The 19,820-nt window shown below is 45.0% G+C and overlaps 1 protein-coding gene across 1 annotated transcript in view; it reads right to left on the reverse strand.

Annotated features, from left to right (window-relative positions):
* Positions 1-19,820, reverse strand: part of LOC135385819 (neural cell adhesion molecule 2-like) — a 598,454-nt gene that overhangs the window by 237,063 nt on the left and 341,571 nt on the right. The window contains exon 5 of the mRNA XM_064615351.1: positions 17,104-17,199. Within this exon, the coding sequence (XP_064471421.1) occupies positions 17,104-17,176 (73 nt within the window). The 5' untranslated portion in view covers positions 17,177-17,199. The remainder of the gene's footprint in view (positions 1-17,103; positions 17,200-19,820) is intronic.

Genomic DNA, 19,820 nt, shown 5'->3' on the forward strand with positions numbered 1-19,820 from the left:
GGCTAGATCTACCTTTTCTTCTTCGCGCTACTGAGCAACGTGTTATCAGGTTTTGCCATGTGCTTCGAAGCCTTTGCTTTTGCTCGAAGGCGAGTAATAGAATTACAACATATGCATGTCGGCAATTTTGCCATTCTCGTCAAGGCTGAAGACTGTCAAACAGGATGATAGAGCGGGAAATTGCGTGCAACCGCTCGAGTGGCCGCAAAGAAAGAGTGTGGCAAGAGACAGAAAAGAGCGAGAACTTCATGAAGCGCACCGCGTGGGGACCCCTCTAATGTAGACAGTGCATACGTAATTGCACACTAACTAGAGTTGAGTACATTAGAGTCACTAAATAGGGGCTCCGAATTTAGTGACTCTAGAGTACATAGGTTACGCTTCATAAACATTGAGTTTGAGTTTGAGTTTGATTATAGAAAGAAAAAAAAAACACTTTTGCGAGTAACCTCGTACCTTACAGCTATTTTTAAAGGTCAGTATTTAATAAGTAAGTATTTAAAGTAAGTATTCAGGTAATCTAACATAAATACTTTTCAACAACTTCTACTCATTTCCCAAGTTACTTTAAAGATACTTCTCTGTACGTGATACGGAAGTCGAGCGAAAGATTCTCTTTTGTCTCGGCAATGTGCTTTGTGCTGTACAGGTCCCGACAAAAGTTTACGGAACACGCGAGCGGTGTATTTTCTCCTCGGTACGACACCCTAGCGGCAAGCGGAAGCTGGCGAAATCAGGCCAGTTCACTGCCTCAGAGGGGTGGACGACTGCGCTCTTAGCGACACACAGCGGTACTTTCGGTATGATTACTGTTGTATGTGCTCGCGAAGTGAGTTGGATTTAACTGTTGTGCTCGTCAACAACTCGTGACTCACGTCAGTTGTTTATCAATCAATCAATTATCAATGTCAGCGTCAATTGTTTATCAGCTCGTCACGCGTCGTCCATAATAAAGCAACTGTTTACAAGATACCTTTCTTTCTCTTGTCTACGTATCATGGCTTTCCAATAAAAGCAATACACCGTAAAGTGTTGCCATCACGATTCATCCTTGTTATCACGATGATAGCGGCGAGCTCCCTGTCTCAACAATCGTTGAATCACGTGTTGTTGGCGAGCACAACAGTAAAATCCAACTCACTTTGCGGGCACATACAACAGTAATCATCAGGTTCAGGTTCGCTTAATCCCTTTCGAAACAGGGCAGGCACAAAAGGAGATACCACAAGCGAAGATCTAGACAAATTGTCTAGAAAAAAGAAAGTTCGTGGGCTGTCACTAAACTACCGCTGTGTGTCGCTAAGAGCGCAGTCGTCCACCCCTCTGAGGCAGTGAACTGTCCTGATTTCGCCAGCTTCCGCTTGCCGCTAGGGTGTCGTACCGAGGAGAAAATACACCGCTCGCGTGTTCCGTAAACTTTTGTCGGGACCTGTACATATGCTTTAGCGTCTGAGGTATTCGGAACATCAAGGCCCCTCTTGGGAAACAGTAGCGTGCAGCGCCTCGCGTTAAGAGCATGCATGGGGCAATGTGTTGTCCTGGAGGATATTCGGGTAAAACATTGAGACCGCTATTAGGCAGAATAGAAGGCCTGTGCCGAAAGTCGTAGGCAGAGAGGGCTCGTAAAATATCAATAACGCTAAAGAGAAAAACAACAGTAAATCCTGTCGTTTCTGTAGAGAATTTGTTGGCATCTGTAGAGCGCCTGTTCAGTATTGGGGGTAATGTGTTTAAAAAAAAGACCGATGCAGGCTATCGCATTTCTTTTTAAATTCCGTGTTAGCGCCGCGAAGAAACTGTGGCTATGAGCGGTGTACAGACGTGGAGAGATGGAAAAAGGACAGCATGAACAGCAGAGGTGCTATCGGATAGTTACTTTGTAAAGCAGTTGTTCCTGCGAGATAATAAAGCTTTTTGCTAATGTCATTGTCAACTTCGCGTTCATCGTATTTGTTTGATAGCGAATTCCAACGGTGATGCCGTCGAGTTACGTTTACGAGTACTTAATACTCTACCTTAATTAAATACTTTTTCAAGATTGGATATTTAGTACTCTATATTCAATTACTTCTTTGCCCGGTACTCAGTAACTTAGCTTAAATACTTTTTGTGAGTATCTTGAACAAGCAGGTCACAGACGTACGGCACGATATCCCAGCGTTCAAAATCCCGGATCTCAAAAGTCATAACAAAAAATCACAAATTGCAAAGTCAGTTCTATGTTGTTTTTTATTATTTTTTGCGAGGTCTGAGAATGACCGTGTTTCAAAGTAGGACATCTATGAGCAATGCGCCAACTTCGCGTGTTCTCGTTGCGACATTTTTGCGACCTACTTGCTTCCGCTACCAGGACGCTAACAGTACAGTCGCGCCGGAGCAGCACAAATACGAAGGGACGTTCGTTAGTTTATGGTGACAAGAGCCCTGTATTATAGTGCTGTAGTGAGACCAAAGTTAGTTGGGGTTTGTTGACTAGAGTCACCGTGCGTATTCCAGGCGCTGCCGGCACATTAAACTGTGACAATTTCGGATTTTGAACGTCTCCAATCTTGAACCTGTGGATTCTTAACTGCTGGATATCGGGATGACTGCAGTCTTCTTCACATACGGGTCGGGTATAATAAGCTTGAGGACAAGTTCCCATGTTGAAATTTAGGACTTACATCGCGCGGCCCTATTACAGATATACATCTTCATCATATGCATACGAGATCCCGATCTGCAATTTCCGTACCGATTACTATCTTTTAAATACCTACCAATGTACACTCCAGATTTTTCTCACTTAAAGGTAAGTACCTTTTAAGCCAACTAGTTAGGACATCAACACGTGCATTAGTTGTAGGCGTGTCGTCTATAGTTCCCGCCATCAGACTGACCGGCCAAATACCCGCTCGGAAACATAAAGCTCCTTGTAATCCTCGTGAGTTTCTGAAGACTTGCTAGCTGAGGATTTTGCAGGGACAAGAACGGTCGCGTAATATAGCCGTTAATCCCGTAGCGCTACGGCGTTCGTAAAGTTATCAAGCAACTGGTTTAGCCATGAGGCTGCTTCTCTGAACCTCCCTGCAAAGAGCGATCGATCTGCGACAGAGCCCCATGCCCGTCACGTTCACCGCTTGTTAGAGGAATGAAACTGAACTAAACTTCAGGAGAGTTTAAGGTCACAATTAAGCACACACGTACAGGGGAGGTTGGACAATCGTGACGAAACTCCGGGCAGTTCATTTAATATGCGGGGACGGAGTGACAAGGCCTTCCTTTCGAATCTGTATCGTCCACTTTACTGTTCAATCGGACAGAACTGTTTCTAGCGAAATAATTTCATAAACAGACCGCATCGAACCAAAGAATTTTACGGCCCAATTTTGCGTTCATTACATCAGCTGCCAGTAATTGTGTACATGCTTGTAGGGGAGACATATGGGTGTGTCTGTGAGGAAAACTAGATTGGAATGAGATTCGCCGAGGGAGGGAGTGAGAGGTAGAGAGGGATAAGAAAAATATGATAACGTGCGCAGCTTCGGTGCAGCTGCCCAAGAACACTTCGCGTGTTAGGCCAAAGCGCTAGTAACCTCCTTGAGATATTGCGAGCGTTTGGTATTAAAAGACGACTACAGCACTTACGCCTTTCAGTAAGCGTGCCAGGGCGCAAAGCGCGGATTGTCTTTGCTGCTTTAGCCAGCTCCTCAGCACCTTCCCCACGTTGATTATAGTCGATGGTCCACGAGATCCATCGACGTATGTGTTTGCTACATTGCTTCTAACGCAGGATTTATTATAGCAGTATTTGACATCATTTGTTAATAACAACTAATGCTGCTACATAGTAAATCCTGGGTTAGAAGTAATGCAGTAAACACATAAGTCGATGAATCTCGTGGACCATCGACTACTTAGTGATGATAGTTAATAATTAGTGATATCACGAACATTGTGAGGTTCGAGTTCCAAAAGTTTGCCGAATTCGAACTTCACTGTATATTAAGAATCGAACTTTAATCTAATCGAACTTTAATGAATAATTAATCGAACTTTAATGAATATTGAGGGCAACGATGTATCATTTCTATGTTCACCTCCTACTTCAGAATGCAGGTGCGCCAGCAGAGAACGCGTTTGCGCTGGTGCGCAGTCATTCATGCACCGCTTCTTGCTCATGTACTGCTTGCGACACGCTTGTCTGAAATCAGCACCCTGTGGTTTATTCCTTCTCAAATATCCAGGTGTTGCAAGACCAGTTATTTTAAGTAATAAACACGTGCAGCATATGGAATTTCTTTATATACAATATTGAAAGAACATTCCGAGGGCAGCCAAGAAAATATGGACAGCAGAACTACTGTCCGGTGATTCCAGACAACCCTGTCGCAAGCAGTACATGGGATGTGGAAGGCAATCAATCAGATGATCGCAAATGGTTGAAGTACCCATATGAGACGCATGCGTGCGGGCATTGTCCTTATCGTGTGCCCTATCATTGTCATTAACCCACCACCTCGCCTGAGCAATCCACGGCGTTTTGTTCTTATAGCACCCGTCAGATGTGTCACTGGAAGGTCATAATGTGATCACCAAGCGACATGAGGAGTTTCCCCGCACTCGCCTGACTTCAAAACTTCTTCGGTTCGGGTGATGAGGGTTGACGCCATTCTCTGCTCGTGCCTTTCGCCTCTGGTTCAACATAATGCACGTAGACTTCACCACCAGTGATTATACGGCTCAAAAATTCATCTCCTTCCTCCTCATGGCGTCTGATGAGTGCTGTATATGTGTCGACACGGCGTTCCTTCACTTCATGTGTAAGGCTCCGAGAAACTCATTTTGCGGACACCTTTGTATACTGCAGCTTCTCCCCGTACGATTAAATCGGCTGACTCAACACTCACACACAATAACTCGGCCAGCTCTTTGAGAGAAATGCGTCTGTCTTGATGACTAAGATTATCTGCGGCACCAACAGTTTCGGACATTGCAGAAGCGTGCGGACGGCCAGGTCGTGGCAAGTTGAGCACACGGTTCTCTTGCCTGTTGCAAGGTTACGTCTCGTTCACACACTTGTTGTAGGCACTATACTATTTTGCGGCTTCATCCGGTGGTGGATGTCGATGAGTTTCACTTCTCCACTCTGACGAAAACGGCTGACTGACCGTGTTCACCCTCGTTGAAACCTCGAAGCGGGGCAGCCATTTTCAATCAGCTGTCACGTGTTTGCACGTGCTACGATGAGGTCGTAAAAAACAGCGTACAGAGTATAAGACCCGCACTACCACTCTCAGCATGAATATTAAGTATGAGAGATAATTCTTGATTTTAATTCAAGCTCTAAAGGTATTTATTGTGAGCGCCATCATCAGCGTATGCACAAACTGTCGATCCCCCAAACCCCATGTGGTTTTGACTTGTTTGTTGAAGGACTCGGATACAGTTTCCTTCAGTGCTAATGATGGTGCTTGTACGTGCATCGCAACCTCAATCTTCTAATCTGGTTACCTCACGTACCATCAAGCCAGTGCATGTTTTTCAATACAAACATGTTACGAGAGAGAGACAGGAAGCAACTTTTCACAACTCGTAGTTTGCATACGTTACTTAACGCCTAGTTGCATGTCATGATGCAACTGCACATTCGCGCATGTCATATCACGCGTGGGTTATGCGTGCGCTGTTTAACATGGTCACAGGGAATTTCCGAGGATACTCAATATTCGTCCACAAAAACTCATCTAATGTGAAACTGTGCTACTGATGTCATGGCACACACATAACGTCGATCACGTAAACCACACAGAAGGTAAATTTTCTTTAGTTCGCTAAGAAATGTGACCCAGAAACGAAGTGTTTATTTTTGTGCCGTCGTTTACCGTATGGAGCTACCCTCGAGGAAAAGAGAGCGAAGCGGCGAATACCCATTCTCGGATAATCCGTTCTAGACTGTCCGACGGAGACAACGGTGTTGACTTCCCGGCGTAAAGGTCAAAGATCGTGCTGCATCGGAAAGGCGATCGACAACTTTGCTCTAGGTATTATTCTCTATTTGCCTGACAGGCGTATGACATGGAGTTAAGTCGGAAGCGGTAAGAGGGAACCGATCAGAAAATGGCACAAGCGTTGAGGAACAAAATCTCCACTCAGCAGTGTTGCACCTGCTACCAAACCGGAGTGACGGAATACCGCTATACTAGCTACTTCGCAAAAAAGTTGCGCAATACTAGCCTGGCTACAAATTTGAAAGGTAACGCGATACCGCTACAGCTATCAAATACAAGTAACGGAAATACTATGGCGCTACTTTTCCGCTACCTTATACAGGCAACGCTTTACCGTATAGGCGTCTCGCTGCCGAATGTGTCTGAAGGTGGCGCAATATTTATATTTCCTCACATAGCCATCATGCATTGTAAAGTATACCACTACTTATAGCCAATTATCTCACATTGATCTTGACCTTGAGATAATGCGCATTTCAGACATAATTTAAGGCGCGTAGCGTATATGTGCATTTAATTATTTTTCCATCATAATGCTGCGAACACAGGTCGGTTTTTTTCTGCCATCACAGTATTTTGTTCGAGATATCCGCGAATCGCAGCCTCTAAACTTTTCTATCTGCTTACTGTGGATAGACTTATCATTTTTCTGTGTGTTCAAGTGGCACAACTGCCATCATTGGTAACCACTGAGCGACTCATCGATAAGTAGCTACCAGGCGGTAAAACTATCAATCTAATGGCATAATGTTTGCTGATGCTTTCGCCAGGGCCAATGCTTCCAAGTAGAATAGACTGCCTTCTGAGTGCTGTCGGCATACTATGCAAACTCTGATGTTGTTGCCTACCCCCTGCTTCTAATCTTTCAACCACACGGCGGCTCCTCTTACAATGCGTTCGACTATGCGGAAAACTACGTTTAATACGCTTTTTCCGGGAGCATGAGTTCCTCAGGAAGAGCCTACCTGTGTTAGATTACCTTCGTAATGAAGCATTTACAGAAAGAAAAAAATAATAATGCGCTGTTTCCCCTAAACGCGTCAAACGCTGTAAACAATCAATTGCTCCAAAGTTAATCGCCTGTGTACTGCAATCAAGTAAGGATGGAAATAGCTAATAAGCATGTTGGCATACACTGACTCCCGAATAATATTAGTTCTTCATTTTCTGGAGCTTACACAGTAAATTTTTTTACGCCCTTCCCGGTGTGAAAAGGATGTAGTATGAGGCACACCTGAATTACACTTATACTGCACTCAACTAAGCACCCGTGTTGGTGTAAAAGGGGAGTAATGTGCCAATACACCCCGATCACGCTTATGTTACACACCATGCTAAATTTTGGCGCACTCATATCAGTGCAACAGGGGTGTATGCCGCACAATGCTCAAGCTCCTGTAGTTTTCTTTTTCATTGTGAGAATATTTGCAATATATATATATATAACTCCTTATGTGTGTGTATAGATAACTTTGTACATACAGATGGATGCGAAAAGATATAGACCATAAGTAACGGAGGACCTGGGAAGCTGTATAAGGATTAACAACAACTGCTACTTTTATTGCATCAACAAAACTAAATGGGAATTATGGGAATTACTCGAAACAGATTTACAGTCGTATTGCCAACTGTAGGACATCTGTAGTCAAAATTAGGGGTCGTCGTTTTGGCAGTCACCGCTGCCTTCAGCAGGACTAAACTTGAAAATGGGTGACAGGGGCTTGACCCCCTAGCTGGAAGGTTTACTGGCGCGGGTGACATTGAAATTAAAATACATGTATGTATGTAATTAGAGGGCTAATTACTGTGAGTGATTGTGAAATTAATATACGAAAAGAAAAAGTAGAAGCAACCAAAGATTACGAACAGTTAGGAACAAACAAGGGAAGTTCGGCAGCGGCAGCGGCAGCAGCAGCAGCAGCAGCAGCAGCCTTCAACTGGGCTTGCAAATGTCGAAGGCAGGCTGGTGTTGAAGTGTCGACTTGGTTAAAGCGGAAGCACTTGGCTTAGCTTGCAAAGCGTTTCTAAGCTCTTGGAGTGCAGAGCTAGCTAAACTTTAAGAGACCACTTCCCGTGGCATAGGGGTTAAGATCATCGCTTTCCACGCCGGTGACACGGGTTCGAATCCTGTCACCGTCTGGGTTTTCCGAAGGCTTACCCAACGAATGTCAGTTCTCCCTGAAGTCGGCAGAGGACGCGCACTAACCCCCCTGTTCCCCCACTCCTTCCTACTGTCCTCTCTCCATCTGTCCACGCCTGTACGCCATTCATGCACACAGTTGCTCCGTGGCGCTAGCACGGAATTAAAAATGCCCTAAGATGTTTACACTTGCAAATGCAGGTTGCACTGCATCAGTGGAACTAGTGTTCCGTGAATTTCGGGAGCAAGCCTTCTTTTTTTGTTTTTTGGGTCAATGCACACACCCAATCAGCACCCTTCTTTTGGGTGCAACATGTCACACCCCCGTTACACCCATTATTGAGGTGTAGCATTTACACCCATAAGGGTGTGAGTTATCTAACACTCATTTTACACTCATAGGGGCGTAAATAAATTTACTGTGTACATACCTACAGTGTAAAGTGTAGCGTATCTGATGCGAGGAAATAACCAGATCGCGTTAACCATAAGCTCTGTAGCCTAACCATATAACCTCTGCAATCTAAGGAAATTGTATCCTGCCAGAAATGCATCACTTCCAGCACACCTCTAAGCAAAGTCGACGCGTTTGGAGTGCAATGACTATATGGCGGTATCTCGTTGCGTTTCCGATATATTTTCGTATTCTTGTTCCACAAGACACGACGCTTTGTTTATCTGCTCCGAACAATAGAGACTTTTAGTACATCGCACGCAAAGGCGATAGGGTACGTAACAGATAGGGTTGGTGGTTCTGCGCACTGCGCGAAGCCCTTTTTTTGTTATGGGCGTGCGCAGAACCATCAACGCTATCCCCTACGTACGCAAAGGCGATAGCGTACGATGTACTAAAACTCTTTATTGATGTAGCAAATGTGCTACCGACACGCTGACACTAGTTTTGCAACTGATTGTATGACGGAAACTTGATTCGTAGCCCATATTATGCAGTATGTTATACGTAGCTGTCTATGTTTCTCAAATGTGAGCTAAAAAGTTAAAAAGTGCACAGAATAGCACAAATTACATTCCTTAATATGAGATTGCGCTCAGATTATGAGAGAGAAACTGAGGAAGACTGTCGCACCAATCTACTAGACTAACAAGTAACCAAAAGGAACAACAAGAAAAAAGTCCTGCTTCGCAGTAATCTAACTTTTTTTTTTAATCTGTCTTCCACGTGTTCCATATTATGAAAAGTAGCGGTGGCGGAGAAAGAGTACACCGCTGCGTAGAATTTAAAATGTAGCGGGATCGCTACTTTGCTACTGAGAAAAGTAGCCAATACTGCTTCTCAGCAATACAAGTTATAAACGATAAGCAAATTACGACAGAAATGACTGCGCAGCTTGGCAGTGAGATGATATTTTCCAATGATGGATAGTAGACCTGTGAAGACTGATGTAGCTGACGTACGTGGCCACCATGCTTCTGACGAAGACACAATCTATAACACTTTGCGTACGGGTTGTGGTAATTTATCGCGACTGACTATAGTCGAAGCTTTCCTTCATAAAGTCGGGGAACCAGCTGTTGCTGTTCCCCGCGGGGAAGCTGTTCTTGGGCTTCTTAGTATCCGTACTGAATTCTCCCATGACAATCATGGACATGTTGTGTTCCTTCAAGTTTCCTACGCAGGTGTTGATAGGGGATCCCGGCGTAATGAATACCTACAGCATGAGGGCGGGGGCATACATGCATACTCTACTTCTAGACGCATATTAATAGGGGTAACTTCGGGAAATACACTGGCGGTTACCGTGGTATAGACAGCATTACAGTAAGGGATCCCATACTGAGGGATGCTCGTTTGTTTTCTGCGGTGGGTAGTTCGCGACAGCCCTGCTCCCAGATCAAGAGGGGCTGCACACCCCTCCCCCGTCTCTACGACGCTTGAACTGGAGAAGCTCCTCCGCCGACAAATGCATGCTTGCGCCGGCGTGCGTGGCGTCGGGACGTCCACGATGTCACATCTGAAAGCGCGCCCTCTCTCATGGAGGTTTTGTATCCGCGCTTGAACATGTATGGGAATTTCCACTCCAAAGTCACGCGCCGACCTGTCTGACCGCAACCACTGCCCCGGCGAACACAGCAGCTTGCTAACAGCAAAGTTGTTTATTCGCTTACATGCAGTTCTGCCGACTTCTTCAGCTTCGCCTTGTCTCTTCTTTTTCTCTATGCTGCGAGTTTTTCCACGTTTCGTGGTCATGTTTGGTATCGTTTGGGAACGTTTCGGCGTTATCACCACACAGGTGATCTCCCAGCAGCAGCCAATGAGCGCAGGTCTTATACCCTGCGACAACGCAACTGAGTAGCTCCCCCGCAAGGGTAATCGAACGCTGATTTTTAGGGACGTGCGTAGAAAGGGCAGGCTCAGCATCGTAGCCACAGAAATAGATTTCGGGGGAGGGGGGTTCTATGGGCACTTTACATGGAAGAAGAGGTGTTCCCCTCTCCCAAATGCACTACCAAAGGTACGATTTCGGGGGGTTGAACTCCCTAAGCTCCCCCTTGCCTGCGCCCACGGATAGGCTGATGTCAGCAGAGCGACTGTAGTCAATCTTGCTAACATTATTATCCTCAGTAGCATCGTTAGTAACCTTAGTGACGTATTAATTTACATTCTTTCGAATCGCTGAGACAGTTTCACAAACTTATTAGTGCCTCATCACGCGCAATACGAACCATTTTTAATCGAATAGGCTCGCACGACGGTTGTCGGTATACACAGCATTTCCAACACGTTGTGCAGACTTCGCTATCAGGTGCTTCGCTATCAGGTGCAGACTTCGCTATCAGATACAACCGCTAAACTATTTGAATAAAACGCACACATAATTAGCAATTTAAAATTCACTTCTGTAAAATATGTTGTATACTTCTCTGCCATTTCTTGCGTGAACAGATAGCGGCACGTTTCTTGCGGCGTGTTTGTCCCAACAAACAGTTAAGGGAGGTCGGCAGTGCCGTGTGTCACTAAACTAAAAAAGTACTTTCAATTACTTTCATTAAGGAGTCTTTAAAGGTTGTAAGACCCCTACTTCAAACCAGTTCTGGCGAGGAGTTCTACTCCGCTACTGAAAACGGTAATAAACACGATAGCGGCGCTACTGGTAGCGCCGCTACGTTTATACGCAATGGTAACGCGTATTCGTAACCGTTCTCAGTAGCGTCGTAGCAATACTACCAATTGTATTTTAAGTCGGCAGCAGGTAAAGTAAGTATGTCCGCTACCTATTTTGATTACCGGCGGTCGTGTTATTCGCTAACTAAAGTTACTTTTGACGAAATGGAAAACGTGGGACACAGAGAAGAATGCGAGACACCGCCGAAGCTTTCCTACTTATTCCTTTCGCTTGCTCGACACGCAGGCAGACGATTTCAATTATTCGCATAAGCTAAACCCCATTGGATGTAATGAGGAATGACGCAATTTTCGCTAATCTTTTAGAACCTATCGGCAAACCTGTTTTTCCTCATGTGTGTTTTCCTCTTTGTCATCTGCGTTTTTCTGCGTATTTTTAGAGCTTTTCGTTTGGTTTCCATCTCCGAAACACAGACAGGTATAATATCCTGCATAACGTAGAGCATGAGAGTAGTTTTCGCTGAGTGCGTTGATGACACGAATAGGAGATATGCGAAATAGCGCCATCTGTCGAGTGCGCCGCTCCCGACCGCCATGGCTAAGGCAGATCTCTCACGAGCTGCAGCGCGTCTTGAGGGGGTTCCGCTAAAGAGGAATCCACGGCCGCAATTTTTTAAGCACGACTTCTCGGTGGAGTACAGAACATTTCGGTGGAATGTACGAATGACAAACAGTTCAGAAGTCTAGTCTCAGCAGCAGAAATATAGTCCTACAGTTTTCCGGTCGATTCCATTTTCAGCGAGATCTCACACGGCATTTATCATCGACGTTCAATCGACATTTACATTTACTTTGTTTTCTGCAATACTTCACTTTTTAGTTTTAGCTGCTATTGTGATGGTAAGATTAAATGAGATACTGGTCTTATAAAAGGGTATTTTGATGCAGGAGTTTTTCATACCATTTGCCACACTCTGCCGAGCAATCTCTAAGTTAACGTTTTGAGATTCTGGGAACCACGCTACGGTTGTAGTGCTGCTGCATTTGGTAGTTGTGACATATAATTAGACGATATAGTACTAGGTTTCAGATTCAGATGTTGGAAGGTATCTGGTTCTATCATTGCTGCTTGCTCTCCTTAAGCCACGACTTGACCCGTTTGTCGAGGATGTGACTTCATGACCAACACTTATTTATGTTATTTAATAAATAAATATTTGATCAATATAAATGCCATGATTCTGAACCTGTAATAAGAGTGGTTTTATCCTACGTAGTTCAACTACAAGAAGTGATTTTCCTTAGCACACACACAAACACAAATAAGATTTAAAAGCAATATTCATAGATGATGTCATATTCTTGCGTTCTGGCCTATTTAGTGGCTCGACTAATTTATTTTCTTACTTTCCCTTGTGCACGAGAAACTGGAACACAGTAGAGAGCACATGTCGAGACCGCAAATTATTGTGCACATGCTTATCTGGAGTTAGGATGTACGTCAAGACAGCGCACTAGGTACATATGCAAAACAATATTCCAATCTATCACATTTGACAATTCACCTGCGGGTTATGATACAATTCACCATAAGTTCAGTGATTTTACAAAAAGAGTCAAATCAGGATCACTCATATCACATTATGGGTCTGCCTCTCAGGTTCTGCATCAGTGGTGCATAAACGAGCGGCAAATGTCTGATTCTAAAGTGACTGCATACTCGTATTAATTCTGCATGATCGAGAATGTTTAGCTTTACTCGTTATGCTTTAGTCTGGTCCGATAGTAGCCTCAACTACAGGATACTATTTCAGGCGCTTCCTAGTGCTCAGTTACAGCGATTCATGAATACGCACCCGTTTGTCGTTTTATTCCTCTCTGCTAGTACAGCTTCGCGCAGCAGTGCGGTGACACCTTCATCATTACTAAATAACATTGTGTTTTGTTCTTTAGAGTTTCGACATACGCAGTCGTTTTCACGACAAAAGGTTGTGGTAATCAGACGATTCTTTACTAAGCAGAACGAAAAGCTTGCAGTGTCGTTCACACTATGCTGCCGGCTGCTGCCTTGCTGCACAACAAACTTTTACTACCGCAGTGGTACATGAGGCGGTTACACATAGGATGACAGAAACAATAGAAGCCCTTTTCAGTTGCCACTATTCAGTCAAACTTACTCAGGGGCAACGCGAACCGTGTACACGGAACAGCGGGGCCATGCTTTCCAAGCATCGCCTCGACGAAAATGGCGCGAGCGCGTTTTCGCTAACGGGCAAGAGAGGGCGCTTCATTTCGCATATCTCCTATTAAGATTGTGTTTAACGACTTTAATGTTCGTGGGATCGCGTGGAACACGAAAATATGCCGCAAACGCAACAATGTATATCAACAGTCAGTCCACGCAAAAGGTTTTGGGGTTTTGCGATACACGCGTAGTAACACACTACTTGGCATCCGGGATGACCATCTCGTGTGGCGTAATGATTAGGATGATCGCCTTCCACGCTGAGACTCAGAGGTGACGCGGGTTCGAATCCCGGCACCGGCTGTGCTGCCTCGGGTTTTCCCTGGGTTTTCCGACAGACTTTCAAGACGATTGTCGGCAGAGTTCCTGCAGAAGTCGGCCCAGGACGCATACTACTTCCCAGTCACCCACTCCTTCCTGCTTGTCCTCTCCCCTCATTCATTACCTTTAAACTCAACTCTCTTGCTTTAACTACCTTTACTTATCGGTTGTTTCCTACAAATACTTAGGTGTTTTTATATCGTGAGACTTGTCTTGGAACACACATACTGAATATATTATCACCAACGCGAAACCGTATCTTGGGATATGTTAAACGCGCCTTTCATCAGTCACCTCAGGATCACAGGCACCCGGATCTCAAGGATCTCAAGACCCGAGTACAGCAGTTCTTCCTGAGGCCATTCAAACCATTCAGAACAGGGCTGCCCGCTTCATCTTCGGCAACTACCAACCCACAGCCTGTGTAACTTCTATGAAACATAACTTGCAACTTAGTAACCTAGCTTTGCGACGAAAAATTTTCCATCTGTGCCTGTTCCACAAAATATATTATCATAACGATAGCTTGCGATCTCGCTTTATATTTCCACCTACATACATATCAAATCGCGCTGACTATCATCAAAAAGTATACATTCCATCTTGTTCAACCAAATCTCATGTGACTCCTTTTTCTACCGTACCTGCATCGAATGGAACCACCTCCCCGGTTCACTGACATCAATTTCACCCACCGCTCAGTTCAAAAGTGCCATTAGCGATATATAGCACTGTAATCAACATTAGGAAGGGAGTTGCCTCAGGACAGAAGCCGCCGATATTTCGAACAGAGACTGTTCTTCTTCTGGGCGGCCCAGAAGAAGAACAGTCTCTGTTCGAAATATCGGCGGCTTCTGTCCTGAGGCAACTCCCTTCCTACATTCTACCGGTTCGCTGGATTTCTACCCATCTATGTAATCAACACTGTTATTCTGATATGATTGTTATACTTTGTATTCAGCTTTTCCTATTTTGTGCAACCCGTTTACTTCAACCACCACTCCATTCTGTAACGCTAACGCGAGGGTATCTAAATAAATAAATAAATATATTACCTCTAATTACCTTTAATCGCTCTTATCTCTTGCTCTTAATTACCTTCAACTACTTCAATTACATATCCTTTACCTTCACAGTGCGCGGCTCTCATCTGGCAGCGTTGTTGCCCTTCGCATCTTCCGGGGGGCTCACTTTTTGCACTCCGTTAGCGGAGCCCCCTCGGACCTCTCCGACGAGGAGGAGGAGGAGGAGGAGTGTCGTTGGGAGGAACCCGAGAGGTCTGCCTGCCTGATTAGGCGGCATGTTTCTCGGGAAGGGAAAGATGGTGGAGAGGAGGAAAGGGTGAAGTGGAAGACCGAGCGGAATCCGCTCGGGGGGAGGATAGCTGCGTCCATGGGCCGACTTCAGGGGAACTGTGCCGGCATACGCCTATAACACATCTGAGGGAAACCCAGGAAAAACCCCAGACGGCACAGCCGGCCCGCGGATTCGAACCGCGGACCTCCCAGTCTCCAAGCGCACGCGTTACCGCTGCGCCACCGGAGCTGGTGACCTCTCCGACCTTCGAGAAAACACAAGGATGGAGAAGACTAGAGTCACTAAATAAGCTTCTCTTCAGAGTATCGACACTGAGGTCCAAGGGAGAGCAGGAGCGCCATCTTGTTTCCGCACCACACTGGTACCATCCCCAGTTGAGCATCAAAGACGACTAACATAATGCTCCATCTGGCGATAGAGAAGCGTGTATGATTGTTGTGCGATAATCCATGTATTGTCAACCAGAGCGTCCCGAGGATGTCAAGGTGAGCTCAAGGCCATCAACTGCTGCTTGCAAACGAAATGAACGTTTCACCCGCGCACGATAGATGGAATCGTGCACTGACGTGCGCAGTGTGCGTGCGCGTGGGTAGCATGGCACGGAAACAAGATGGCGCATGCTCGCTCTTGGAACCCAGTGTCGATACTCTAAAGCGTAGCTTATTTAGTGACTCTAGAGAAGACATCTCATCCCCCTTTCCCTCATTCGATCAGCGTCACGTGACTTCTCCACCACGTGACCCTCCGGACGCCGGCATCGTTGCTAGGCGACAAGTGCCCTCTCCAGAACATGACATCATTGCAATTTGTGGGCTTATGATTACGCCAACCCCTCCATCCGTCATCGAAACTTGTGGAGGCTCAACAGATCTTGAAAAATTTACAGAAATGCAAAGCGTTCGAAAACAGGATTGAAATTTCGCGTATAGTATCCTTGCGGCACCTTGTTTTTATGAATGAAATAAAATAAACGCTGTTTTCCGAGTCCGGAGTGGCACTTTAAGCTACTTTTTGGTAACTTTTAACTCACTTCGTTGAGCTCCAATAACTTATTGCGTTTTTAGATAACTTCGCCAAAGTAACTTGGGGTAAGTTCCAAGTTCCTTCTTTTCAATTCTGGTCTACAAATAACGCGAGCTGGATCCTCCCCCTCTGAAGAAACGACAGCAACATGCGTGAAGTTCCTCCGATCACTTGTTGTTGCGCGGTGAACGCCATAAATTATGCTTTGTCCGTGCATTATTAAACTCCGGTGACGTTCATCTTAGCGATGAGTAGCGTATCTATAATGGCAGAGGGCACTGTCTAGCAAGATTAAAAATTGGCGCGGTTCAACGAAATGTGCGCAGACGATAACATCTCCTGGAACTTAAAATTCCTATACCCGCTTTGTTCGCCGTTGAAGAACCTTATTGCGAGATCAAAATCATCGCATGCCACCCGAAGGAGGCTCATAAAGGTAGAATTCCTTCCTCATATCAAACTGGTACAATTTGGATATATCAGAACTACTATAAACCGTCTTACACTACCCATTGCGACATCGAGGTTTGAATTAATTATAGAAAGGTCCAGAACTAAAAAGTGGTTTTGTAGGTAGCAAGTAAATTGAAAGTAACACGTTTTCCAAAGTAACTTCAGAACTTCAATCTCATTTTCATTACCTGTGACTTCGTTAGTAGCTTGTAACGAGTTGTTTTTATCGAGTCACTTTCTCATCTCTGATAAGGATATAAATTATAGACCATTCACATGCGCCACTAGTCTTGTATTGGAAAGCCCCATTCCATCATCGTCTCTTTATGTGTGTATGTATATGTGTGTGTGTATATAGGAAGGGAGAGCAATGAAGAACACGACTGCCCCTACTGTGCGGTGTCCGAGCTATATCAGTTCACCAGGGGAACTACTGGGAAGGACTGGTTACTTTTCTTTGAAACAAATATTGCCCAGCAGGGCTACTGGCCATCGCAATGATACTCACGGTGAAAGCAGCACGTACCTGAATGAGCGATGTGAAGCAAGGGGAAGAACAACTGTGCCACCCATTGAATGCGAAGCCAGGAGAAGAGCATATTGCCCGGCAGGTCCTCAAGCACTGAAAGACACAACGACTCTAGTTTACCATAGTGTGTAGGTGAGGTCAAAACGTAAAGGTGTTACGATGGTGCTCTACATAATCACCGACGTTATTATCTTGCACAGCACCCAGGCATTGCCCGTCCAAATCGCTACACTTCACTTCTTCTTGCGGTTAAACTTCTTATGGTTCGCGTAAACCGACCGCTGAATGCCAGTCACTCAGATGAACGGTTTATGCTCTGTATGTTGAACCGCAACAGGATTGACGTAATACTCATGCATTTTGTAATGTAACGTTCAAAGAAGGAAGTCGCGCAATTCGCTTCATTAATAACGACCAAGCATATAAGATGAATGACATTCTCACAGAATAATTCAGAGAAAAAGTAGAAGACATTATATGTTATGTTTGAAGAAACGCTGGCAGTGAAACCCGGTTTCGAAACTGTGGCGGTTGCACTGGTCTTGCGTGTGGCACCAATAAAAAAATACATTCCGTGGTAGGGCAGCTATTTGCATACCCGATCATTGTGATATGATATGAAGATTCGAAGAATTCGAAATCCCATTCATCACGCATGAAAACAGCAGAGGTGTGTGTGTACCTGGCAGCGGTTTTTGGATTTTCGTTCTCTAGAAGTGTCTAGATCCGAACTCACTAATCATCCTAACGTGCAGTAAGGCGACACGCGTTACGCCGTCCGTAATGGTCAACGCACATTTGAAAATTGCCCTGCCGGGTTTTATGTATATACTAAAAGAGCAGTCAGTAAGGTTCTAACTGATAGTATATTGCTTTTTTTTTTTTTTTTTTGCTGTGATCACGGTCCAAACAGTAGATGGATAGGAGGTCCCTTATGACTGATGCCTGCCACCCCGATAAAGAAAAGGGAAACACTCACGCTCACATACACACATACACAAGCATTTATTAATGGTGTCTTCGACTGGGCACCCTGATACTCAGAGCCGGAGCGGTCCAGACCGCATCTCACTCCAGGTCCGAGCCGGAGGAATCGTGAACGAGCCGAACGCGGCAGGTTCAACAAGAGGAGAGGAGAGGGAATATTAACCCACGTGACTTCCGTTGCTTCTCTCGAAGTGAAGACAACAACGACGCAAAACGCAGAACATGCATGCAATGCGGAACAGGAACACTACTCTGCGGAAGCTGACGCTGTCACGTGACCGGAACCGAACCAGATTTGCCAACCGCTCCGACGGTGTTGGTGAGAGCACTCTAGAGTGTTCCCAGTTGAAGGAAAGCGCTCCGAATGAACCAGTCTAATGCTGGGGGGTGCTCTGCTTCGACCAGTCGAAGATGAAACGTCGTCCCAGAGCGCTCTAGAGCGATCGGAGGCAACCAATCGAAGACACCGTTAGATACTGGTACTGGTGGCCGCACTGAACGGAATCGTGTTGCGTCTTATCTGCAAGTCGTACTATCAGTGCAAGCAGCACTTTCATGCAAATGCTTTGTACGATCTGCGAGCACAGCTACACCGATAAACCGCGCAAGAACCGTGAAGCGCTAGGATACCTTTCTCGGCTCGCTAGCGTCCTAAACGGTTTCCATTTTAGGGGTGGGGGGAAAGCTATGCATTTTGCTAGGCGTAGACACACGTTTACTTTTCGAATTAAGCTACTACTATACCATTCACTGTTTATGTCTCACCTGAACTATTGTCATTTAGTTTGGGGTACGAGAACCAAAAATAATCTAAATAGGCTTTTACTCTGGCAAAATAAGATACTTCGTACCGTGGTCAATATTGGTAATTGTGGCTTCGTCAAACCATATTTTAAAAAGTTTAATCTTGTAAGTGTGTTAAATCTATATAACTAACGCTTAATATGTATGTACAGAAAAATGCCAAAATGTTCTTATCTATTTGCATTGCAAGCAAATGATTTCCCTTGTAACGTTCGTCAAAAACAAAAATGGGAGCTTCCGCGTTTACGTACAAATTATGGCCAATAATCACTCTCGTATAGTCTAGCTTTTATCTTAAACAGGATCTTTGAACATGGCATTTAAGTTCAACCATCTCATTTTCTCGGGTTGCAGTCACCTCTGGAATTATATGTGTAGTGTGTATGATAACTGGGCATTGCCTTTCTTTGTTTCTTAGTTCTTACTGTGCTAGTTTGGGAATGGGAACTTGTCAAGCTGTCCTACAGCTTTTTTTCCCATCTCCACATCCTAAAGATGAAATAAAATTGAATTTAAAAAAAGGGGGGAATACATGCGCTTCGCACATGAAAAGTACTAACATTCGTAAAATGCGAAAGAGATAAGAAAAATGAACCACGTCTACGCCACTAACCTTAGCATGTCATATAGTATGACATTGCTGTCGCAGCCTCGTGGAACATTTCAGCCAATTTGCACACCCACCTTCGAGCAGCTTTGTTCGCAATTTTCCAGTTGGCATGGCGTCTTTAATATGTGGCGGTCTCGCAGGGCCTGTGCATTATCGTTTGCGAACTGTTATCGTCACCACCACCACCACTGCCTATATATTGAGAAAATTCAAAGCAACGTTTGAGGTATTCGTTGCGTGCTCGGCTACCTTGACGGACGTTGAACACAGGAGCAGGATGGAAGAGTGATAGTGTGATTGCACAGTTTCGCCT

The sequence above is a fragment of the Ornithodoros turicata genome, chromosome 2, assembly GCF_037126465.1.
Source record: "Ornithodoros turicata isolate Travis chromosome 2, ASM3712646v1, whole genome shotgun sequence".
NCBI classification, from domain to species: domain Eukaryota; kingdom Metazoa; phylum Arthropoda; class Arachnida; order Ixodida; family Argasidae; genus Ornithodoros; species Ornithodoros turicata.